Source organism: Silene latifolia, chromosome 1, assembly GCF_048544455.1.
Source record: "Silene latifolia isolate original U9 population chromosome 1, ASM4854445v1, whole genome shotgun sequence".
Taxonomy (NCBI): domain Eukaryota; kingdom Viridiplantae; phylum Streptophyta; class Magnoliopsida; order Caryophyllales; family Caryophyllaceae; genus Silene; species Silene latifolia.
Window position 1 is genome coordinate 95,470,770 of NC_133526.1, and position 25,739 is coordinate 95,496,508.

General features: G+C 38.8%; 4 protein-coding genes across 4 annotated transcripts; all 4 read right to left on the reverse strand.

Moving 5' to 3' along the window:
- Positions 1 to 8,119: 8,119 nt before the first annotated feature.
- On the reverse strand, positions 8,120 to 10,235 carry LOC141598086 (putative carotenoid cleavage dioxygenase 4, chloroplastic). Its single transcript, XM_074418066.1, has one exon. The coding sequence runs from the start codon at positions 10,024 to 10,026 to the stop codon at positions 8,254 to 8,256; it is 1,773 nt and encodes a 590-aa protein (XP_074274167.1). The 5' UTR covers positions 10,027 to 10,235; the 3' UTR covers positions 8,120 to 8,253.
- A 3,443-nt stretch (positions 10,236 to 13,678) lies between these two features.
- LOC141607956 (putative carotenoid cleavage dioxygenase 4, chloroplastic) lies at positions 13,679 to 15,735 on the reverse strand. Its single transcript, XM_074427308.1, has one exon. The coding sequence runs from the start codon at positions 15,705 to 15,707 to the stop codon at positions 13,953 to 13,955; it is 1,755 nt and encodes a 584-aa protein (XP_074283409.1). The 5' UTR covers positions 15,708 to 15,735; the 3' UTR covers positions 13,679 to 13,952.
- Positions 15,736 to 16,018: 283 nt separating this feature from the next.
- Positions 16,019 to 18,289, reverse strand: LOC141607948 (putative carotenoid cleavage dioxygenase 4, chloroplastic). The gene has a single exon (XM_074427299.1). It carries the CDS (start codon positions 18,234 to 18,236, stop codon positions 16,359 to 16,361), a length of 1,878 nt encoding a protein of 625 aa, XP_074283400.1. The 5' UTR covers positions 18,237 to 18,289; the 3' UTR covers positions 16,019 to 16,358.
- A 1,560-nt stretch (positions 18,290 to 19,849) lies between these two features.
- Positions 19,850 to 22,110, reverse strand: LOC141607954 (putative carotenoid cleavage dioxygenase 4, chloroplastic). Its single transcript, XM_074427305.1, has one exon. The coding sequence runs from the start codon at positions 21,931 to 21,933 to the stop codon at positions 20,161 to 20,163; it is 1,773 nt and encodes a 590-aa protein (XP_074283406.1). The 5' UTR covers positions 21,934 to 22,110; the 3' UTR covers positions 19,850 to 20,160.
- Between the last annotated feature and the right edge of the window lie 3,629 nt (positions 22,111 to 25,739).

Below are 25,739 nucleotides of genomic sequence, written 5' to 3' on the forward strand. Positions count from 1 at the left end.
GAAGTCAGGTCGATCTCCTCAGGGAGGCAAGATATCTGTAGAAGTCCGTCTATTTGGTCACAAATGAGGGGGTTGTTTGAATTGTTTTCTAAGCTACGAAGTATAAAGGAAGAGAAATAAAGACAAGAGCAGTAAAGGTAGAGAAATTAGGATTAAACTATCAGATAGAGAAGGACATGTCAGGATTTCGGTTCACTACGGTAGTCCTGTTAGTCCAGTGACCAACAGGGGACGTAAAAACCACTCGATCGAGTGGTAAAACTACTCGATCGAGTCCTTTGTCTTCAAATCAGCTCAAGTCCATGCCCGACTGCCTCGTAAACCGTGCCTTAACGGTTCCCAACGCAGTATCTCACTCCAGAAAAACTCGTCTCCTCTAAATGCATGCAAAAAGGACGAAAAAGGGTACGATTCCACTACTTTCGCGTTCATTTCTACAAAATGGACAAAACGAACCAAAGTAGCCAATTCGGGGCAAAATACCATAAAAACAGTATAAAAATGCATGGAAATACGTGCTGAAATAGGCTAAAAAGACTATATATTATGCACGTATCAAATCTCCCCAAACCGAACCTTTACTCGTCCTCGAGTAAACTAAAATGCAACTAATGGAACGGAAACGAAAACTCAGAGCTAGCTTAACTTGTCTACTTGAACGAATTTAATGCAACAAAACTAACAGTTAAAGCTAATCAGTCAATACGCAAACGAGTTATAAGCTGTTTAGAAATATAGCCAGCCTATCGACCTTGCAAGACCAACAAAATCGGACTCTCTCGTGGTCACTCTTCTCTCATGAAGCAAAGGGTGAATGTTATATGTAAAAGAGATAAGAAAAGACAAATACTCACCTAATCACGACCTACATAGCATGCATGCAACAAAAATGAAAGACAATTCAAGTACTAATGCACACACTCCAACCAATAATGTCGCCAAAATTTGACACGTCTATCGTGTACCTGTCAAAAATAAACTAACTAAACTAACTATATAGCTAGGGAAGTCAGGTCGATCTCCTCAGGGAGGCAAGATATCTGTAGAAGTCCGTCTATTTGGTCACAAATGAGGGGGTTGTTTGAATTGTTTTCTAAGCTACGAAGTATAAAGGAAGAGAAATAAAGACAAGAGCAGTAAAGGTAGAGAAATTAGGATTAAACTATCGATAGAGAAGGACATGTCGATTTCGGTTCACTACGGTAGTCCAGTGACTCACCGTAAATGACTCGGATTTAATTAATGCGAGACGGATACGGGAAAGGTCCTTTCGGTCCACTTTCTATCCTAAAATACCACTAACTTAACTTTCATTCTCGTCGGGTAGTCTATCGTTCATAGCAGCCTATTTAGTCCAATCTTTCGATCTAGGATTAATTTTAGCCAGATTAAAGAAATAACTCAGAAGCGTGCACTCAACTAAGTCGATAAATACAATTAAATTGCTATGGTGACAGAATCTCACAATTAATTCATCTAATTCATTTACTACATCGTCACATTCCTACCGCAGATCCCCTAATCCTAACATGAAAGGGGTTTAGTTACTCATATCGCTAATTAAACTGTCAAAACTAACAGCAGACAAATTACCAGCATTCAACATATTAAAATTATAATTAAATTGCATAAAGAGTAAATTAGGGCAAAGGAAACAAATGAAGTAAACAAGAAATTAAAGCAAACAAACGATTAATTATTATTAAGAGAAGAGAAAGGAATTACAATCGTGCGAATTCCGGCGTAAAGAACACAAAATCCGAGCAAAGTAAATCCGAGAACAAGGTTACAGTGAAGAGGAAAGTTTAACGCAGTAAAGTTTTGACAGTAGGAAAATTAGATAATGAAAAGATGATAAAAAGATGCCTAATAACCTAGTTAACGTAGGTTTAAATAGGAAAGCAAGTAAGTTTAACGAAATAAAACACTCACGGGCTAAATAAAAGCCCATAACAGCGAAAACCACTCGATCGAGTGGAATAAAACCACTCGATCGAGCAAAACCTCAGCATAATCTACTCGATCGAGTAGATAGTTACTCGATCGAGTAACTCGACTTTCAGCAACTTCAGGATCGAGTAGGAAACTACTCGATCGACCAACAGGGGACGTAAAAACCACTCGATCGAGTGGTAAAACTACTCGATCGAGTCCTTTGTCTTCAAATCAGCTCAAGTCCATGCCCGGCTGCCTCGTAAACCGTGCCTTGACACTTCCCAACGCAGTATCTCACTCCAGAAAATCCCGTATCCTCTAAATGCATGCAAAAAGGACGAAAAAGGGTACGATTCCACTACTTTCGCGTTCATTTCTACAAAATGGACAAAACGAACCAAAGTAGCCAATTCGGGGCAAAATACCATAAAAACATTATAAAAATGCATGGAAATGCGTGCTGAAATAGGCTAAAAAGACTATATATTATGCACGTATCACTTAGCCTCTAAGCAAACTCAACCGACCTACCACCCCACATTTCTCTATAAATACCCACCATCACACACCACAATATTCACGCGAGCGTCCGACCCCTCACATCTCCCTTAAACTTCTATACTCGACTTCCTCAGTCAAAAAATCGACACGTGTTTTCGACCTACCGATCGAAAACACAAGCCTTACACATTTTGTTTGGTACCGTCGCCGTGCATTCGACCGACCCATTCGACCAACTCAACATTAATTAACATGTTTTTCAACCACATGTTTTCAACTCATTTTCAAAACAAAATCCTTTTCGAAGGCACTCTTTTAAACTTCTTTGATCGCGAGTAGTCACAACGAGAAAACCGTCTCTACAGTCCTCTACTTTGCAAACATCAATAAACGTAAGTTTGAGGGTGTAAACAACTCACTTATTTCATGTCTTTGCTGTTTTTATGAGTTTATAAGCATGAACAATGCATAACACGATTCAAATATAGGTTAGATGAGTCAAAACCGAGTTTTGGCCTGAGACAGAAGCTCTTTGCTATGCAAAGAGGCTCGCGCCTCAATGGGGTGTCCAGGTCAGACTCAAACGTGTTTGAGTTCGTCTTTCCTTCATCACTTTCTTTTATTTTTACTTCTTTCCTTTTACGGTTTTTACCATTTTAATTGATTTTTATGACAAATATTTTGACCATTACGAAAATCATCCTTGGTTCCTTATAACATGACGGTTTATTCCGTGACTCGATGATATTATTGGTTTACTACATTTTAATGGGTATTTTAACACCCTTTTCTTTTATTTACCATTTTTCTCATTTATTTACACTTGCAAATATATTAGTCATAATTCATAATCATCCTTGGTTCTTTATACCATGTCGGTTTAATCCGAGTACGATGACAAACTTTACTAATTACAAATAAATAAACTTAACATAATTAGTTCAAATCAAACATTTTCCTTTCACTTTTATTTCATTTTATTTTTATCTTTGTCTTGGCCATATTGCATGTCACCCTTGGTTTGAATAAATACCATGTCGATTTAATTCGAGTACGGTGATAAAATGGTTAAGCACACATATTTTACATTTTTATTTGTAAACTATGCTTTTCGAACTTGCAAATCCGACAAAGAATATTACTAAGATAATAGTAATTATTCCGAGTCATGCAAATCATTTAATCACAAATACGGTTTTAAACAACCTTTTTAACAACCAGGAGACGCCCCTTGGGTCGTCGTCTGACTCGCGCCCCAAGAGGCCGCCTGTTTTCATATTTTATGACCTGGGCAGAGCCCTTTCCCTCGCCAATAGGCTCGCTCCCCAATGGGGCTGCCTGACACCGTTCTGTCTCATTTCAGCACTTGTCTAGGACGATCCCGATTACGGTTAACCCGAATCTACATGGATCAGATTGACGAGTTAACAATCTTTTAAACATTTTAACATTTTCTTATTCATCCTTTTATTCTTTCATTTTAACAATAAATGGATCGTGTTAAGCATCATAACCCGAATTTGGTAAATGGATGTTTAATTTCCGTTTTCACATGCAAATCAATCTAAATCCAACTTGGACATCAATTTCATGCTATGTGGATAAACAAACCGACTTAGCAAACTTTCACATGTTAGGTTAAACTTTTGGATGCGCATTCATGCATTTAAACCGTTTTATCAACTCTTGCACTTAAACAACCACGATCGATCAGTAGAGGCCGCTAACGCGGGCGAATTTGGGTGTCTTATTAAAGGGCTTCCCAATACATACTCTCACCCCTTACTCAGAACGTTTGGATAGTGGATGGCCTTATCCAGGGCGTACGAGAGTCATTTTAGGCATAAAATGCTAAATGGGGGACGAGTCCTTATCTTTAGTACCTATGTCAAACACTGCTTTGTGCTTCGTTTGACCGAGGTATAAAGTGGATTCGAACGGGTTCCAAGCATCCCACAAATGCTTGGTGGCGAATCCGAACATCTCTATATCGTTTCGAGACTTTTGCCGAGACGAAATCGACCGATCTAAAGCGATCCGGTCGAAATCATTTCTACGCCTCCAAACGTGGCTTTCCGACCGCTATACGTCCACAGGTTGGCTTGGCGTGTAGGTGGCCTACGTCCACGGATCGGCGGTGGCCCATGTACGCGTAACGCGCGGCCCATGTCCACAGAGGGTCACGACGGTAACTTCCGTTTGGTGACTCGAAAGTTGATTGGAGAGAATTACCTCTTGATCATGAATCGAAGAGGAATAGTTTGTGAAAATGTTTCTTGTTATGTGAGGACACTAAAAATTGGACTCTAAGAATGAAATGGGCATGTCCCGTTCCGGGGAGCAATGTTTTTTGAAGACTCCGTATCTGGGTCAGGGTGAAAGTGGCTTCGACATTATGGAATGCGGAGCTTGGTAATGATAGGTTTGTTTGGCAGATAAAAATCTGGAGTTTGTATTTTGTGGTGTTTAGGCCGATGGGTTACGGCTTGTAATGTGCTGCGGAATGGGTTCTCAGGTTTGATGTGGCTTGAGCACGAAATGGTTGGTAAATAATGTGGGATCAGATTCCCATGTCTGGACCTTATAGGTTAAGGTGCGATATTACGAGCTTGAGGGGAATCCTCAGAAGCCTAGATGGTTCTCCCTATAGCAGTCTCTAGAAGGAGTTAGGGAAGAAGCAATGTTGGTTATGATCTTGAGGGAAATCCCCAGGATCCTAGATAGGTCTCCTTGTAACAGTCTCTAGAAGGACTTAAGGGTGAAGCGATGTTGGTCAAGGTTTTGGTGTTTGGTGTCTTGGACCCAACGGTCCCGAATTTGGTGTGTTGGACTCATTGGTCCTGGGCTTTGGCCTTGTCGGTTCTGGACTTGGTGTTTTGGACTTACTGGTCCGAGATTTTGTGTGTTGGACTCATTGGTCCTGGGCTTTGGACTTGTTGGTCCTGGATTGGGTGTTTTGGACTCATTGGTCCGGGATTTTGTTTGTTGGACTCATTGGTCCCGGGCTTTGGACTTGTTGGTCCTGGACTTGGTGTTTTGGACTTATTGGTCCTGAGCTTTGGACTTGGTGGTCTTGGACTTTGTAAACACACTCAGATTCTGTTTTTTCACATAAAAAACCGTTTGATTAAAACCTTTTAGGTACCCGTTGATTAGATAACCGTCTTAACATTAAAACAGATTAAGCACCATCCCATTTAATAATATATGACAAAATTTTCCTTTTGTCTTACATTCTACTTTTATCTTATTCTTATTACTTCCGTTTTTAAAATTAAGACTATATATAACAAGAATTATCGCCCGTTTCTCATAATAAGAAAACCCCATCTGGCCATTTCATTGTTTGCTTATTTTGATGTAGAAGTGTGATATTTCAGATTAGTCATTTCGAAAATCCCATTTTGAACTAGTCCGTCTCATTATAGACGGTTACTATCCGTCTATAGGTATAGATGAATAGTGACCCTCTCACAAAGTAGAGTTGAAGAGCAAATCGGGTATTCATTTCCCACCCAATTATACTATCTACTTTCATTTCGTGAGAGGGACACTATCCATCTTGTCTATTGATGATAATTTGTGATTTTGAACAAGAAAAAACTTGGTACAAATAAGCTGTAGATAGGGCGGGTAAAATTTGACGAAACAGTCGTACGGTGTACAACTTTCCCGGAAAAAAAGGAAACGTCTACTGCTTTGCCAACGGATACTTTTTCTTCTACCAAATGTTAGTTTCTCTCTCCAATTTCATATATATATGTTCTTAATTTGCTGTTCTTCTATGTCGTTAAATTGTGACATTGTTGTAGGTCTATTTTATGAGCAATGATCCAAGAAAAATTACTTCGATTGATTAGTTTCGAACAATATGGCATTTGATTTAGTTGGAGATAATTGAATGTCGTTTAGTTTTATTGCCGAAATTTAGCTATATGTTGAAGTTGCATATGGATTGAGTTTGGGTTTCAGGAAAGACAGAAAAAAAGGAGAACAAAGTATTGTTTGGAAACACGAAAACGATTTCATTACATGATTTCAGTGGTACAAATTAAAGTGTACTCATTTTTATTCCAAATCCTATTTCATACACCTTGTTAGAGAATGTGTGAAATTCAATTGCGGATAATTTTAATTTCTGGATAATGTTTGGGAAACTCCTTGAATTGGAAACTGAGCGGGGCTGAAACGAGGTTCGGGTGGGTCAATCCGTGAGTCACCCCGACCTCTTTGACAAGTCTACTCTAGGAGATTGGTTAGTGAAAATTGAAATGACTATTGTGAGGTAGGAATTTGAGGGGCGGTTAGGAATTAAAAAGGAATTAAGGCTTTTTCTCCAAATTTGAAATGTCTCAATTATGTGATTCAATTCCAATATAGGTTCCCAATTATGCCATTGTGACATTTTTGATGCAATGATCGTAGTTTTAAGCGATTTTATCATTATTTGATTCCAAGGAAAGACTACCATCCCAAAGAGGCCATTTGAGTGAACGTAAATTTCTTTGATTTCTTCCACTTCTAAATTGGAACAATACTTATTTAGATTACGAAACAATAGGAAAGTGGTAAGGGTACAAAATACGTGAGCTACTTGTGCGAGAGGTTGAAAGACCAGATGGATAAAGTCCAAGACGAGGGTGTACTTTATATGATGCAAATGATGTTGAGCATATGTTTTTGGAGGTAGTAGGGATTCCACTTTGTTCTATGCTGTACTTGCATTTATCATTCTTATTTTGGGAGAAGTAGTCTAACAAATTCGGAAATAGTAGGTGGAAAGAGAAATTTCTAGAGCAGCTTGTTTGGCTACAAGGCGGGGAGGAGGATGGAGTGAAAGGAAAGAGAGGGAAGGGAAGGGAGAACGGAGTAAGGGAGTTTCCTCTTCAAATCTTTTCTATGTTGACTGAGATTTCAATTTGTTTTAGTAAAAAAATTAAGCTCTCTACCTTAAATCCATTTTGCTATTCAAACAAAGGAAAAATTGGTGCAGTAGAGGGTTTAGCTACCGTGTCTTCGTGGGTACTGGGTAGGAAGTTTGGTGCAATTAGCAAAGTTGATAACTATGAGCGCTTTATCGAGTTCATTGGTATTTGGGATGGTGGAATCATGTGAAGACATGGTGATTTTATAGTGGTGGTGTGAGGCTAAGGAAGAAATGGTCAAGGGTTGGATCTTGTAAGCTCTTAATACAATGCAAAGATTGATTTGTATAAATTCATTTGATACATAACTTACATTATACAGTAAGAGTGTATAAAGAATTAAGCTAGCCTAGACTACTAATACTAAATTTGCCGTATGTCTAGATATACAATTGAATAAATCAAGCTATTTAAGTATATACCTAATATTCTAGAGTATTATTATTTGCTTAAACGATAGGAATGCCATATATATACTTTTGTGGGTGGATGCACATGAGTAGGAGGATTTGATCTTCACTTTGAAAATGCTTGCGGAATATTCTTGACACACTGCTGCAAATGGACGTTATGAGTTAATCCAATCTTGTTAGTAAGATGAGCAAAACGAGCTATTTGGAGCGGTTCAGTGAGAATGGTGCCTAGTGTGGTAGTGACCTGAAGGCTTAATGAGCAATGGCGTAGGCAGAAAATTTAAGGGGTGACTGGTGGGGTATGTAATAATATTAAATTCAAATATTTAAACTAAGAACCTTTAATATTAGATAACAGGTATTACATATGCAAATAAGTATATTTTAGCACACATCTATAAAAATTTACGGTATTGTGCCAAAGTCGTGGGGTCTTGAGACCCCACTAACCAAAAGGTAACTAGGCCTCTGTTCATGAGCTATAGCTTCTGAAGATCTTTTTCCCGTACAAACAGTCCATGGAACCCATAAGGTACACGTTGAGGTAGTTTCACTGAGGCAACAATGTCAAGGCTAGGTGACTTGGCATCCATGACTAGGAACTTTGATTCTCCTGTATTTTCATCGTGAACATACGAGACAATGTAACCTTCATCTTCATCTTCATCTTCATCTTCATCTGCATTATCGGGATCACTTGCCACAAAAAATGGCTCACCACCGTAGCAACCTGGCCCAAACATCCGACTTGCCACCACACACTCATGTCTGCTGTCTTGTACCATGGAGACGTCCAGCTTTACTATCCCTGTTATCTTTGGCACTGGGTTATTAACTGCTGTGTAAACGTACTTGTTTTTCTTCCCTAGATAGGCTGGATTTAGGACCCCAAAATTTAGGTTTCTCGTGGAAAGTTGCTGCCTTGAGACCACCCCGGTGTTAAGTTCAATTCGAACTTTCTCCACTAATAAACGGATTAGGTCCATTTGTTCAAATGTGTGCTCTGGTGTTATTATGTTTTCGGCTATCATGACAATTATCTCATTTCCATTCTTGTCGACCTCGTCCCACGCATTGATGGCATGGAGAAAATTGAATCCCGGCACCTCAAACCATTTGATATCCTTCTCATCATCGGCATATCTTGGGATGACCCCGATTTTCGATACTCTTGAGGGGTTGAAGCCCATTGGAGATCCACCCCTCAGCATCAATTTAATAAGGTCCATCTCAATTTGAGTATCGCAAAATACTGCGTACTTCTTTGTGATAGCAAAGTCATGGAAGAATGAGGATCGTGCCACGGAGAAGATAGGCACGTCTGGTTGTTTGTTTCCTTGGGGATCAAATCGGAAGTAGGCCAGAAATGGTGAAACAGGACCGTAACGGTAGGCAAATGTCTCACCAGTGTCTTGATCGACCTTCGGATGAGCAGTCATGCTCATGACAAGATTTCCCTCGAAGTCATTGCGTCCAAGGGTTTGAATGTCTCCATTTGGCATCAAACTTACCTCGTAAGGCAGGTCAGATTCTCCAAGCGCATAGAGCCGGTCACCGAACAAAGCCAAACTAGTGTTGGCTAACCCAACACCATTACTTGGATTGTACTGCCCTGCGATAAACCTGGCTGCAGCCAAAATGGTTCGAGCTGCAAACCCTACAAGACCATTATACCCTGAAAAAACATTTGGTAGTATGCTTGTTTGCGCTTCATGCTCCATCTTGTATTTGTATGTCTTGACAAATCGGCTACAAAGAGTGGCCTTGCCATCAGATATCCGAATGCTGTGGAGCATTCCGTCTCCATCAAACAGGTGGTAGGGCCCACGGGGGAAGAACTGTGGGTTAGGGCCATTGCGGATGTAGGCCCCATTAAGACACAAAGGAAGGGCTCCTTCAACAATCTCACATTCTGTTGGAGGTAGCTCATCGACTGGTGCGAAGTTGTGTGAGAGAACAACTTTTGGATCAACCAATGAACGTCTTGGAGGGTCAATGAACTTATTGATTATGTCTTCTAATGTATTTAGAAGTGCTGATGAAAGTGAATGATTGGATGGAGTTGGTGGTTGTGGTGTATTATACGTCTTTATGTGCACTATTTTCTTTGACAACCGATTGCTTTTAGCCTGTGTGTTAGGAGTTTCTAATTTCATGAATGGATTCAGTGATGCAGGTGAGACTGTGGGTTTTTGAGACTTGCCTTTAGTTGTTGGCATTGATGAAAGGAAAAAAGAGGATGGTGCATCCATTGTGGTGTTTTCTTTTTCTTGTTGAGATCAACTCTAGGGAGAATTAGAAACGTGTTGCAGGACCTAGGAAACTAATTGTGGCTGTACATATTTATAATGTGAGTGAAGAGTTGATGTTTAGTACACGTGTCGCATGTCACTTTGTTATTCCTAACTATTCTACAGGGACAAGACAGGCAAGAGTGTCCTTAGGAGAATACCCCTCAATAAGTACTTCCTATCATTTAGGGCAACCCGGAATGTTTGTTTCTGTGTGCAAAATGTTTTTCTTGTTTATATTATGATGATCTTATTTATGAGATGTTTTTGTAGATATTTATGATTCAAACTCTAGCCATTTACATGTGATGCAGGAAAAGGGCATCTGTTTGTGTATTGGAGGAACATGCTTAAAATGTACTGATCAATACCTCTCACCCAATGTCACGAAGATCTTTCTCTTGGGTATGTGGTTCATTTTTTGTATCTAACCTCTTTAAAATTAGAATATAAAATACTGATGAAAATATAAATTAATTATAATAGATTAATAGTAACTAACTAACGTAAAAATAATGTGTAAACACAAATTAAGTCAGCCTAAAATAATAACTCATGCTTCACTTTTCTCCTTTCCCTAATTTTTTCTTTCATTTCGATATGTGCAATCCGTCACTGACGATTTTAAAACCCCGAATTAGGTTGAGCTTTGACGTTGTGATAGTCTTCCTCGCAATTTGATCTTTTTTTTTTTAAAGGATCTAACTTTGTCTAGAGACTTCATCATGTACATGTACAAAATTCTTTGTTTATTCTTAATTGCATGCATGTACTAGCTCCTTGCATCAAAGGACACTACATAAATGAATTTGCGGCCAAACCCATTGTTCAACCTTCACTTTAATAATCTTATCCCCCCAAACCCATTATTCAACCTTCATTTTAAAGATCTTATTAATATTTCGGAACACTGAAAATTCATTTCACATCTACAATCAGCCATGCCTTTAATGAGGTTAGTAACAGTCTATTAATTCATTGTATAAATCCACATTTCCACCTTCACTTTAACAATCTTATAAATATTTGGGAGTAAAAATCGATAATTCAACAAAGTGTTACTTCAATTTGGACAATTTTTCAACAGGTTCAATCACCTGTATCACTAAACTGGGTTAGTGAAGTCTATATTATTTATTGTTCAAACATGGTTTGAAGTCTCAAAATGTATGTAGTGCATCTACTAATTTTAGAGCTAATTATGTTATAAGAAATTATTGTGCTAAAATTAAGGGTCCAAGTGTTATCCAAATGTCAAGTTTCAAAGTAATCAGTAATGCTACATGTCGTGGCATTGGCAGATACTAGCATATAGATCTGACAAAACTGATTTGACCCGAATAATCTGACCTGTATGCAACTTGCATCTAAACAGATGACTCGCAACCTGAATTGACCCGATTCTATCTGACCCGACTCGAATATTTGTTGTCACATACCGACAATTATCTCTAAATAACTTGGTAATAACCACCCGAAAATGACCTAAACCCAAAATACCTGACTCGGTCCGATTCGAGCTGATTTTTTGCGAACCTGAATCGTCTCGACCCTAGCTGAACAAGACACACAATCTGCTTGACTTGTTGGCCAGATTTATTAGCACCCATGTTAATGAGGTTAGTATGGTGAAGGATTTTTCAAATGATGCTTGCAAAAAAAAAAAGTATTTTGGGGCAAATTGAAACTTAGTTGTCATAATAATGGCGGTTTTATGCACTTTTGATTGTCCATTCCTACATAGATAGTACCATTTTAACAAACTAAAGCTTTGGTCCCATTTTAGTAACAAATTAAGTTTTAGTCCGATCCAAAATACCGACATGTTTTCCGGACACTATTTAAAGAGAATGCTTTTAGTATGGTAGACAACAACACAAGGACGACTCATTTGTGATTAGATGTTGCTAGAGACTATTAGAAGTGCAACTTGTTTAATCATCTTATTAAGAAGGGCCAGCATTTGTGACACACAAAATTCGTATGGTCTTTATTCCTTGTTGCGTGTTATTGAAAAAAGGAAAATATAACGCATGTTACTAAATTGATGCAACATTTGTTTGTATTCTTGAATTGGTAGGACAGAATGGATTGCTTTCGTTTATTTTATAATTGTGTAGACAGACAAACAGATAGACTTGAGTCTCTTGAGATTATTATCTAGCGAAAACTAAGTCATGTTATGTCCTATGTGTTTTCTATCATAAATCTACTTGTTAACAGATTACATTTTAAACGTTGCATTTAAATATAGTTGTTCTGCAAATAATTTCGTGATGATTGAGGCTCAACTATTATATTTATATCCTATTAGTTAGTATAGTCTCATAAGACAATCTTAACCAAAGTTGGCAAAGTAATTGTTAGAACTCATAAGACATTCTTAACCAAAAGCTTATGCTATTGGTTGAAATTCAGTCAACAGTTTTATACCTTAATAGTTGTAAAAGGTTTATTCAGTCAATGGTTTTATACCTTATTTACAATCTTAACCAAAATTTGCAATGGTGTCTACCATTAAGACCTGCGTTTTTGATGCTTTAATTATGAGCAGTGAACACTGTTTGACAGATTGAAATCTGATTGCTTGCCGAGTTGCTGATGACGTCTTTTAGTGGGTGACAAACAGTCAGCAATCAAAATATCAAAGTTCCTATCATGAACAATGGTGATTAATTTATTTCAGTGGTGAGGTTGTGAAATTGGACCTCTGACACTTGACGTTTAGTGAGTTTGGTTTTAGATTCACAAACTAATAATAATTTGATTGTTAAGTTGAATTGGACATCAATCCATTGGACATGCGTATGTTTGAAGTTATTGAGTTTACCATTGCTCGGTTATGGTAATTTTTCAGAACGTTCAGGAGGACTTCCTGAAGACGGAAACTTTTTGTTTATTTATGGTTTCCTTGCATAATCAAACCATAACATTTCCCTAGTGGCTCAAAAAATTCACACCTGTCTGTTAATTGTGGCTTATATATGGTAAGCCGAACATGTTTGTGCACGATGTTCATTGCAATCTGAACATTTCTTTCTGTTTTGCAGAAAAGTTTTTGCTGATTTTCTACAGTAACTATGTATTTTTCATTTCAAGATGGTATCTTTGGGAGGATTTGATTGCCTGCTAACCCTGATTATCGTTTAAAGTTCCAGTTCTTTAGAAATTATGGCTCCTATAATACTGAAACACTTGACGGATTATGCAGTCCAACTTTTATTCTAAGTCGATATTTGCACCAAATTTGTCGAGTGGTCATAATTTGATTTGTAGTGCAATTTCAGGTTCCTGTTCATTTGGTAGAAGAATGCAGTCAGAAGCTAACTAAGAGACTAGTGATTAATATTCTGTTGACCAGTAAGTCAACAGGATTTGCGACTTGAGATTAATCTAAATTGGGACATCTTATGAGCTGTAAGTTAAAATTTCTTTTTTCTTCAGCTTAAGTTTATCATGGAGATTAGATACACGTATGGTATTAAATTTAGTTTGCGACTTGATTACAAACTAGGTGGTCAAGACCTGATCTTGGACGTTGGGCGATAATTGCAGTTGATACCTCATCAAAATATCGTCATTGCGTAGAACTCATGGTAATCTTCAAACCTTTTATACCTCGGATGTTATGCCGTGTTGTGGAGTTAATACCATGGAGACATGAGGATTTTTGATACGTATGAGAGTTATCTCTTGACATAGGCCTACCTCTGTGTTACATGCAATGGAGAAATATTATTTTTGTCTTGATCACACTAAGCCTAGTAAATATAGGAAGTGCAAATAAGGTTAAGAGTTTTAAATGATTTATTTGCAATTGAATTCTTTTTAGTCTTTAAAACTCATAATAGAAACAAACAAATAACAATTACATTAAAATTGATGAGCTATAGCTTCTTGAGATCTTTACCCCTTACAAACAATCCATGGAACCCATAAGGCACACGTTGAGGGAGATTCAAAGATGCAACAATATCAAGGCTAGGTGACTTAGCATCCATGACTATGAATTTTGATTTTCCTATATTTTCATCATGAACATATGAGACAATGTACCCTTCATCCTCATCTGCATCTGCATTATTTGGATCGCTTGCCACAAAAAATGGTTCACCTCCGTAACAGCCTGCCTCAAACATCCGGCTTGCCACTATGGACTCTTCTTGATCTTGTGCCATTGACACATCTAACTTAACTATCTCTTTTACCTTTGGCATTGGATCACCAACAGCGGCATAAACATACTTGTTTTTCTTTCCTAGATAGGATGGATTTAGGACTCCAAAGTCTAGGTTTCTATTGGAAAGTGGCTGCCTTGAGACCACCCCAGTCTTCAGATCGATTCTAATTTTCTCCACTAATTCATGGAGTAGGTCCATTGGTTCTAGTGTGTTTTCTGGTGGCATTATGTTTGCAGCCACAATTACAATAGCCTCATTTCCATCCGTGTTCACCTCATCCCACGCATTGAAGGCATGGACAATATTCAATCCAGGGACCTCAAACCACCTCATATCCTTCTCATCATCAGCATACCTCGGGATGACCCCGATTCTTGATAGCTTTGAGGGGTCCCAGCTCACTAGAGATCCTCCCTTTAAGATCATTTTACCAAGGTCCATCAGAATTTGGATATCAGGAAATATTGCATAGTTTTTTGTGACAGCAAAGTCATGGAGGAATGAGAGCCGAGACACGGAGAAGACAGGCACGTCTGGTTGTTTGTTTCCTTGGGGATCAAACCGGAAGTAGGTAAGGAATGGTGAAACAAGACCGTAACGGAAGGCAAATGTTTCGCCAGTGTCTTGATCAGTTTTCGGATGAGAAGTCATGCTTTTGACGAGCATTGCGTCAAAGTCATTGCGGCCAACTGTTTTAATGTCTCCCCTTTGAGTCAACCTTACCTCGTAAGGCAGGTCAGATTCTCCGAGCGCATAGAGCCGGTCACCAAATAAGGCCAAACTAGTGTTGGCCAACCCAATACCATTGCTTGGGTTGTACCGCCCTGCAATAACTCTGGCTGCAGCCAAAGTGGCCCGTGCCGTAAATCCTAAAAGGCCATTGCACCCAGCAAAAACATTTGGGATAATGCTAGTTCCAGCTTCATGCTCCATCATATATTTGTAGGTCTTGACATAGCGACTACAAAGAGTGGCCTTGCCATTAGATATCCGTACGGCATGGAGCATTCCATCCCCATCAAACAGGTGGTAGGGACCACGGGGGAGGAATTGTGGGTTAGGGCCATTGCGGATGTAGGCCCCATCAAGGCTTGAAGGCAAGGCACCTTCAACAATCTCACATTCTGTTGGAGGTAGCTCACCCACTGGAGCAAAGTTTTGTGAGAGAACGAGACTTGGATCTACTGATGAGCATCTAGGAGGATCAATGAACCTGTTGATTATGTCATCTATTGTATTTAGAAGTGCTGATGAAAGAGAAGGATTCGATGGTGCTGGTGGTTGTGATGTTTCCTTTGACAATCGGGTGCTTTTAGCCTGAGTTTCGAGAGACTCTGATTTTGTGAATGGATTAGGTAATCCAGATGAGACTTTCAGTGTCAGAGACAAATTTTTGGCTACCTGAGACTTGACTTTAATTTTCGGCATTGATGCAAGGAAAGAAGAGGATAGTGAATCCATTGTGGTGTTGTGTATTTCTTGTTAAGATCAACTTTAAACAGATGAAGAGACGTCTTCCAGGACTTGTATCTGGAGCGCTTTGATCCTGTTGGTATCAAGTCCAAGTGTTGTGTGTAGTTTGCAGTAACGTTACTATTTTTAGTTTTGATGATTTTTCGATGTGGACAACTGAACCACTTCAAACTTTGCAGTTTGCAATTAACCACATTTTATTTGTTTTTCTTTGAGAAACAACAGTGAATGTAGGACTAAATTTGCGAGTGAGAAGGACAGCCAGCAATCAAGGAATGATTATGATAATTTTTTAATGGTTGGAATTAGGCAAGTGTTATTTGGTTGTCTACAAGTTAAGCGCAAACTTCCTTTCTACATAAGCAAATAAAATGTGCATATTTGTTCGCCCGGATGGGTTTTTCGTGGTGGTTGGTGCTGATCTGCTTTTGGTTGAAGTTTCAACGAGCTGTGATTACATCTGATTTCATATTTGCTTCATTTATTTTGGTTTTACACCTGTTTTGCTGGAGAACAAGACTATGTTACGTTGACGTTCATTGTATTATCTAGACGCTGAGGTAGTTTCACTGAAGCGACATTGAGATGCCATAGTGTATGCGCTCAGTGATGTGTGTAGTGACCTGAAGGTTTGATAAGCTATAGCTTCTTAAGATCTTTGTCCCTTACAAATAATCCATGGAACCCGTAAGGTACACGCTGAGGTAGTTTCACTGAGGCGACAATGTCAAGGCTAGGTGACTTGGCATCCATGACTATGAACTTTGATACTCCTGTATTTTCGTCGTGAACATACGAGATAACGTAACCTTCATCTTCATCTGCATCTGCATTATCTGGATCACTCGCGACAAAAAATGGCTCACCTCCATTACACCCAGGCCCAAACATCCGGCTTGCCACTACGGACTCTTGTTGATCTTGTGCCATTGACACATCTAACTTCACTACCCCTTTTATCTTTGGCATTTGGTCGCCAACTCCAGCATAAACATATTTGTTTTTCTTCCCTAGGTAGGCTGGATTTAGGACTCCAAAGTCTAGGTTTCTAGCGGAGAGTGGCTGCCTTGAGACAACTCCAGTCATAAGATCGATTTTAATTTTCTCTACTAATACATGGATTAGGTCCATCCGTTCTAATGTGTGCTCGGGTGACATTATGTTTGAGGCCACCATTACAATGGCCTCATTTCCATCCCCGTTCACTTCGTCCCACGCATTGATGACATGGACAATATTCAGTCCAGGCACCTCAAACCACCTGATCTCCTCCTCGTCACCAGCATACCTTGGGATGACCCCGATTTTTGATAGCTTTGAGGGGTCCCAACTCACTAGAGATCCACCCTTCAAAATCATCTTCCCGAGATCCATCAAAATTTGGATGTCAGGAAATACTGCGTAGCTTTTTGTGATAGCAAAGTCATGGAGGAACGAGGGTCGTGTCATAGAGAAGATTGGCACGTCTGCTTGTTTGTTTCCTTTGGGATCAAATCGGAAGTAGGTCAGAAAAGGTGAAATAGGACCATAACGGAAGGCAAATGTTTCGCCAGTGTCTTGATCAGTTTTTGGATGAGCAGTCATGTTCATGACAAGCTTCCCGTCAAAGTCATTGCGTCCAACAGTTTGAATGTCTCCGCTTGGTGTCAATCTTACCTCATAAGGCAGGTCAGATTCTCCCAGTGCGTAGAGGCGGCCGCCAAATAAGGCCAAACTAGTGTTGGCCAAACCAATACCATTGCTTGGGTGGTATTGCCCTGCGATAATCCTGGCTGCAGCCAATGTTGCCCTTGCTGCAAATCCTAAAAGGCCATTGCACCCAGAAAAAACATTTGGGATAATGCTAGTTCCAGCTTTATGTTCGATCATATATTTGTATGTCTTGACATAACGACTACAAAGAGTGGCCTTGCCATCAGATATCCGAATGCTGTGGAGCATTCCATTCCCATCAAATAGGTGGTAGGGTCCTCGAGGTAGGAATTGTGGGTTAGGGCCATTGCGGATGTAGGCCCCATCCAAGCAAGAAGGAAGGGCCCCTTCAACAACCTCACATTCTGTTGGAGGTAGCTCATCGACTGGAGCAAAATTCTGTGATAGAACGAGTCTCGGATCAACTGAGGAACATCTAGGAGGATCAATGCACCTGTTAATTATGTCTTCTAATGTATTTAGAATTGCTGATGAAAGAGAAGGATTGGATGGTTCTGGCTGTTGTGGTGTTTTATACATGCTTATTGACACTATTTTCTTTGACGACCGGGTGCTTTTAGCCAGAGTTTTGAGAGCATAAGCTGATGAGTTTGATGGTTGTGGATATATTGATTTTGAGGATGGTTTCTGTAATGTACAAGGGACTGTTGATAAATGAGACGGATATCTTGATACCGGTGGCTTGGGTTCAACTGTTGCTGGAATATTGTTAATTGGAGGAGATGATGGCAAGCCTTTGATTAGTATTTGTGAAATCTTTTGCGGTGACGTTGAAGAGAGGAATACAGATGATAATGCATCCATGATATATGATGTTTTCGTTTTTCTTGTTAAGATCAAGTGACGGAATTGAAGGTGGCCTTAAATAAACTATAAGGTTGTGGGTTTGTTAGCAGTTTAAGGCTCTAACCAATGTTGCTCGGACTCGGTTAAAAGTATCCGACACGGGTGCGTGTCCAAGTGTCAGATTCATGTTTTTGGTTTAAAATGAAATGTCCAGTGTTTAACACGGGTACGCAAGGTAATATTGAAGAGTGCGAGCAACATAGGCTCTATAACTATTCAGTAGCAGCAAGTGACCTTCCGGGGCAATCATGAATGTTGTTCTGTGTGCAAGTGTGATTTTGCTCCCTCAAAGGAAGGAAAGGACAAAGGTAGCTGTTTGTGTACAGTACATGAAACATGATTGGATGCATTGATCAAAATATGTATGATCCTTCCCTTGGGTATATGTGGTTTATATTCTTGTATCTAATCTTTTTAAAATGAAACAAACAAATTTCAAAAAATAAAAACAAATAAAAGTATAAACGAGAATTTTTAATACCCCGTAGTAAAAAAATAAATGAAAATACAGTGTGTAAAGAAATCATGTTGCTCAAAGAGGAAAGCATGTAAATAAAACTGTTCGTGTTAACCTCATATCCCCACCCAAATGTTGACGCTCCCTTGCCATCCGCCACCACCACCATCACCCCAAAAACACCAATTCTAGTGTGGTTTGACTCCAGCAATAAAATTTTAATCTTCCTTTTGAATTTAACTTATGTTCAATCAGATCATTTTAAGTCGGTAATGTAGTCGAGTCCTGATGAAAAGAACAATCTACGAAAAACACACCAAGCTAAGTGGCAGCTTTACCTTTATTTTTGTTTAGCAAAACACCATGCAATGTCGGTGTTTAACGCCATTTCGAGAATTAAATTTTAACGACCCGTTTTTAGTATGGTACACGAGGACCAGTCATTTGTTTTTTAGTTACAAGTTGTTGCTAAAGGTGCACAGTGTTTTTTCGGGTGAAAGATAGGTGCACAGTGTTTAATCTTCTCTTAAGTAGGTCCAAGCCATGTGATACGTACTGTGGCTACTGTCTACTGTCTGTATGAATTATTCAAAGTCAGGCTTAGGCTCTTATTATGCTGAACATTTTGGTTTGTATGAGGGAGATCCATTTCCCGTCATCTCCAAATCATCTCCTTCATTTTCCATTGTAAATAATGAAAATTTGATTGTTAAGTCGAATTTGGACATATTTATGTTTGAAGTTGCTGAGTTACGAAAACTATTTGATTAATTAATAGTTTCCTTTCGTATCAAACCATAACATTTACCCAGTAGCTCAAAAAGTTTACGTGTGTATAAATTTGGGCGTTTATATAGTACTCCAAAAGTATCTATGCAGTATGTAATCGTTTAGGTCTCACAACAGTCAAGATGAAGGCAGGATTCTCACTGCAATCTGGACATTTCTTTTGCTGCTTTTCTACAGTAATTATGTATAGCACGTTTTCAGGATGATATCTTTAGGGTGATTTGATTTCCTGCCCTGATTATAATTGTTGTTGTTGTAGCAAAGAATGCCGTCAGAAGCTAACTTTGAGAGTCTACTGATCAATATTCTGTTGGTAGCAAAGACATTTTATGAGCTGTAAGTTAAAATCTATTCTTTGTCAGATTATGTTTTTCCATTTAGACATTGGTTTCAGACAAGTTCGCCGAGACCCAATCTTGGTAGTCGATACTACATCAAAACATTGTCAAGGTAATCTTCAAACCCTTTATAACTGCGGTCATGACGCCATGCTAAGGGTCATATTTAATTGAAATACCATGGAGACACTTTCTAGAGTTATCTTTTAAAATATGGCATATGCATACAGAGGAGAAATATTTAGGCAGATTAGAAGCAGTAAGCCAGAGTGTGTGGTCACCCTGAAGGCTTTATGAGCTATAGCTTCTTGAGATCTTTTTCCTGTACAAATAATCCATGTAACCCGTAAGGTACACGCTGAGGTAGTTTCACAGAAGTGACGATGTCAAGGGTAGGTGACTTAGCATCCATGACTACAAACTTCGATTCTTCTATATTTTCGTCGTGAACAAACGAGACAATATAACCATCATCTTCATCTGCATTATCAAGATCACTTGCCACAAAAAATGGCTCGCCTCCATTGCACCCCGGCCCAAACATGCGGCTTGCCACTACGGACTCTTGTTGATCTTGTGCCATTGACACATCTAACTTCACTACCCCTTTTATCTTTGGCATTTTGTCACCAACTGCAGCATAAACATACTTATTTTTCTTACCTAAATAGGCGGGATTTAGGACTCCGAAGTCTAGGTTTCTAGCAGAGAGTGGCTGCCTTGAGACAACTCCAGTCGTAAGATTGATTTTAATTTTCTCTACTAAGACATGGATTAGGTCCATCCGTTCTAATGTGTGCTCGGGTGACATTATGTTTGCAGCCACCATTACAATGGCCTCATTTCCATCCCCGTCCACTTCATCCCAAGCATTGATGGCATGGATAATATTTAATACAGGCACCTCAAACCACCTTATATCCTTCTCGTCAGCAGCATACCTTGGGATGACCCCAATTCTTGATTGCTTTGAGGGGTCCCAACTCACTAGAGATCCACCCTTCAAGATCATTTTCCTGAGGTCCATCAAAATTTGGATGTCAGGAAATACTGCGTAGCTTTTTGTGACAGCAAAGTCATGGAGGAATGAGGGCCGGGTCATAGAAAAGATCGGCACATCTGCTTGTTTGTTTCCTTTGGGATCAAATCGGAAGTAGGTCAGAAATGGTGAAATAGGACCGTAACGGAAGGCAAATGTTTCGCCTGTATCTTGATCAGTTTTTGGATGAGCAGTCATGTTCTTGGTGAGCTTTCCGTCAAAATCTTTGCATCCAACAGTTTGAATGTCTCCGCTTGGCGTTAATCTTACCTCGTAAGGCAGGTCAGATTCTCCTAGCGCATAGAGCCGGTCACCGAATAGGGCCAAACTAGTGTTGGCCAACCCAATACCATTGCTTGGGTTGTACTGCCCTGCAATAATCTTGGCCACAGCCAATGTGACCCGTGCTGCAAATCCTAAAAGGCCATTGCATCCACAAAGAAAATTTGGGATAATGCTAGTTCCAGCTTCATGCTCCATCATATATTTGTAGGTCTTGACATAGCGACTACAAAGAGTGGCCTTGCCATTAGATATCCGAACGGCATGGAGCATTCCATCCCCATCAAACAGGTGGTAGGGACCATGGGGAAGGAATTGTGGGTTAGGGCCATTGCGGATGTAGGCCCCATCAAGGCAAGATGGAAGCACCCCTTCAACAATCTCACATTCTGTTGGAGGTAGCTCATCCACTGGAGCGAAGTTCTGAGAGAGAACGAGTCTTGGATCTACTGATGAGCATCTAGGAGGATCAATGAACCTGTTGATTATGTCCTCTAATGCATTTAGAAGTGCTGATGAAAGTGAAGCATTTGATGGTGCTGGTAGTTGTGGTGTTTTATACGTCCTTATTGACACTGTTTTCTTTGACAACCGTGCGTTATTAATATGAGTTGTGGGAGTTTGTGATTCCGAGTCTGGATTGACTAATATGGATGAGACTGTTTGCGTCTGAAAGAAATATCTGGCGACTTGAGACTTGCTTTTAATTTCTGGCATCGATGAAAAGATGGAAGTTGACAGTGCATTCATTATGGTATTTTCTTTTGCTTATTGATATAAATTTTACAAAGAATAAGGGATGCCTTCCAGGAGTGAGGAAACTAGAGGCAGCTGTACAGATATATATAATTTGAGTGAAGATTTTGGGTTTTGGCACAAGTGTCATATGTTTGTGTTCAGGTCTCTTCGCATGTGTGTGTGTGTGTGTGTGTGGTTGGTGGTGGGGGGGGGGGGGGGGATCGGTTGGAAAAGAGTGAAGGGGCTAGTTTATAAGTAAGTGGGCTACTCCTCTCACCAATTGGTTTTAGGATGGACTCAAGAAGTGGTATCAGAGTCGACGGTTCGGCTTGGGACCACATGGTGCGATGTGGTGATAATGCTTGAGATGACGCGGAGTATTGTGGTGGTTGGGAATTATCGCCACTGCTGGACTCTCAACCTTGGTTGGCTAGAGTTGCGGAGTAGCACACACACATGTGAAAGGGGGAGGTTGCTATGATATCTTTCTTTTTCACAAAATCCTTAATCCTCTTTGAGGTTTGCTGATCCATAAAATGACACATGATGCAGGAGAAGGTATTTGGGAGTGAAACGTTGGACGAAGTACTTGTGTTTGGAGCGCATTGATCCAAACTTCTGTACTCATTTTTTCCCGGGCTTTTATTTGTTTAGCAACTTCATTCTCGTTGTGTTTCATTATTTAATAACCCCAACTCTAGTTGGTCTGTTGTTCATAGAAATATCTCATTTCATATTACATGATCGAGTTTCAGAGCTAATTTTACAATGCATTTGTATAATAATACGGTGTACTACTACTACAGGTTGTGATTTGTTGGTGATTTAAGAGTAATTACCGGTTTCATTTTGCGTAATTAAGGTTGGTTCGTTAGTGAGTAATTTCTGAATAATAAATTGCAAGTTCGGGAAAATACGGAGAGTATACTTGCATAATTATTTACGGAATTACGGTTTAGCATTCGGACGAATGACTATGACGGGGGTCTCAGCGAGTCTGGGTCCAGGGGCGAAACGCCCTGGTTTAGGGGTTCGGGGACGCAACGTGGTCCCCGATGGGGGTTCGGGGGCAACGCCCCCGAAACTTTGGAATTAATTAAATTTCGCGGGATACGGAACTTAGTTCCGTGTCTAATCTGAAAAGATAATTAATTAATTTCAAGAGAAATCAATTCAACGTATTCCTGGTTTTGAAGAGTTGCAACTCTTCATAATAACTCCCCTCCTTTCCTTGTTTTCCTCTCTATATAAACAAAGAGGAAGAGAAGAAACAAAAAAATAGAAAATTCTTCAACATCAACAAACGTTTAACAAACTACACACAATATTTCTATATTACGTCTCTGATCTTTGAGTGCCAAAGACAGAGGGGACCGTCTTATCTCAGTAGAAAAATTCGGTATAACCCAGGCACAAGAATAAGGGTCGAATTATTCTATTAGGAAAGCAAGAGTCGATTCGGTCTGGTTTTGTTTGTCAAATTTATTGTTCGTAATAATCAATCATATAACAATCTAATAGAATAATTATCGAAATCAGTCAAGATGACGAACGGTAAGGAGATGACAATCAAGAAAATATTCTTAAAGAGTATTTTTCGTTTGTGATAATGACGGAATTGATACGCACGAGACGATGTCACTGTTGGAAAATCAAGGACCTTTGCAAGTTGGGGTTCGTGGATTTATTTGGTGACTTTGCATTAACGGTTGGATTAATGGATGATAAGTAACTATGATTTGTATCACTAAGCAAATGTGGGCAACAGAACTTCAAACAACCCCAACAATACAAGGTTTTGTTACTGTTGATGGGTAACGTAGAATGACATGAGAAACAGATGAGTATTGCTTTCAAGTTTCTTTTGTGCATTGTTTAACATCTAATGATTCTAATCTCAATGCTAAATTGTTGTCATGAATGACTTTGTCATGTTGCATGGTCTTTGGTGTGTATTATATATTTAATTACACCATTGAAATACAATGCTTTTGTTGATGATCCAAACCGTAACATATGTGTGTGATGATGCATTTCAAGTATTTTGAGTTGGTCTTAATTTGTCATTTGTTAATCGTGTTTGACAAATAATCCTGGCGCTCTGAATTTACACGAACTAAATCTCGTGATTTGCTAGTATGGACTTTGTTAATGGCAATCATGACATGATCATGTTTGACAATGTTTAGTTTATGAATGTAATGCTCATAGTTTGGGTAATAATGCAAATGGCATGTTTGATTATTGATGATTATATACTCCTTTCGAATCAAATTTGCATCGCTTTTTATTGTGTCGATGACCAAGTTGCATGATCCATGGTTTTCTGGGAATGATGGCAGTTATAATTGGCTTTCATGACCAAGTTTTTAATGCAGTGGACTCATACATCATGTTTTCTAAGGAAACAGAATTGTTTTATGAAATATGATGGTTTGATCAATGGAATCCGTATGCAAGATGATATCGACATATATAAACCAGAGAGGTTGTTTGCGTTTTGGTAAAGATGAGAACGGGTAGTAACTACTACATTATTGTCAAGTTGCATTCTCATGGCCATAACAACGGATGATATGGGAATGATTGATCTCTGAGTAATATACAAATCAAAGTTTGGCATCAGTCAAGATAAGTAAATTTGTATGCATAATTGATTTGATAATTTTATCGCTTTAATTATTGCGGTTTCATGTTTTTCGTTTGGAGCATCTATTAAACATGTTGATTTAATTGACATTTGTTTAATGACATTAGAATAAAATATAGTAGTATTTGTTGTTTTGGCACAATTGTTGTTTTGGCACGTTTGCATACATTTGATGATGTTTTTGGTTGCCATGGCATTTTTAGGAATCAATCATATAATATGTATGGTATGATGTTTCATATTGTGTGATGATTTTACAGCAACTTAGTTTTGCATTTTCTGAGACGGGCATGAATATAAAATTTTGAGAGTATTTGTGTAATGAAAAACATGACGCTTAAATGTGTTTACATTTAGTTTGATGATCAATTTTTATAATGATGGTCATGTTGGTGTTATATGTGCGAAAGTTATCCATTTTTGCCCATTATACATTTGCAAAGTAAAAAGTCACAGTATCCTTCCTTTTCTTTTTGTTGAAGGTTTTACATGATGTTGGTCAGGATAATTGTTAGTTTTTGATATAACATTGACCATGATTTATAGTGTTTTATGGATATATGTTTATTGGATGGGTAAATTTGTAGTATGATTCTTGTGATAATTGTTATATAATGATTAATTGACAAGTTTATGTCTAATGTAAAGTTGTAATTGATTTTATCATATAATCTCCGGAATGATGGTTTGCTATAACCATGGTGAGATTATGGAGTTATGGTGGTTTAACCATGTAAGAGGTACATCAATAGCATTGAATGTATAGTTATTTGACGAGTCCGGTAAAGGAGTAGTCATTTGTTATAAGACTATTGACAAGTTGGTCTTTAGCATGCAATAGACCAAAGATGATTTACCTTGTAAAAGGTGGTTTGTCATCCCCTTCTTCTATAAAGGACATGGGGGAGGTAAAATGATCTTCGATATTTGGATCAAGGGTGAGAGTATGATTATTATTCTCTGGTTAATTTTACTCCTGGGTCGAGTGTGATATTTTATCCAATGGTAAAAGTGGAATTAAAACTCGGGTTTTCACAAGGTCTTAATTATTGCGGTTTAACAAGTTGAGTAAGTATACTAGTATAGCTAGTACTCATCTTTGGCAAGGGATTAAGCAAGTGTGACAATGTATAAAGTAAACCATGAATTATGGTTTGTCCTATGTTAA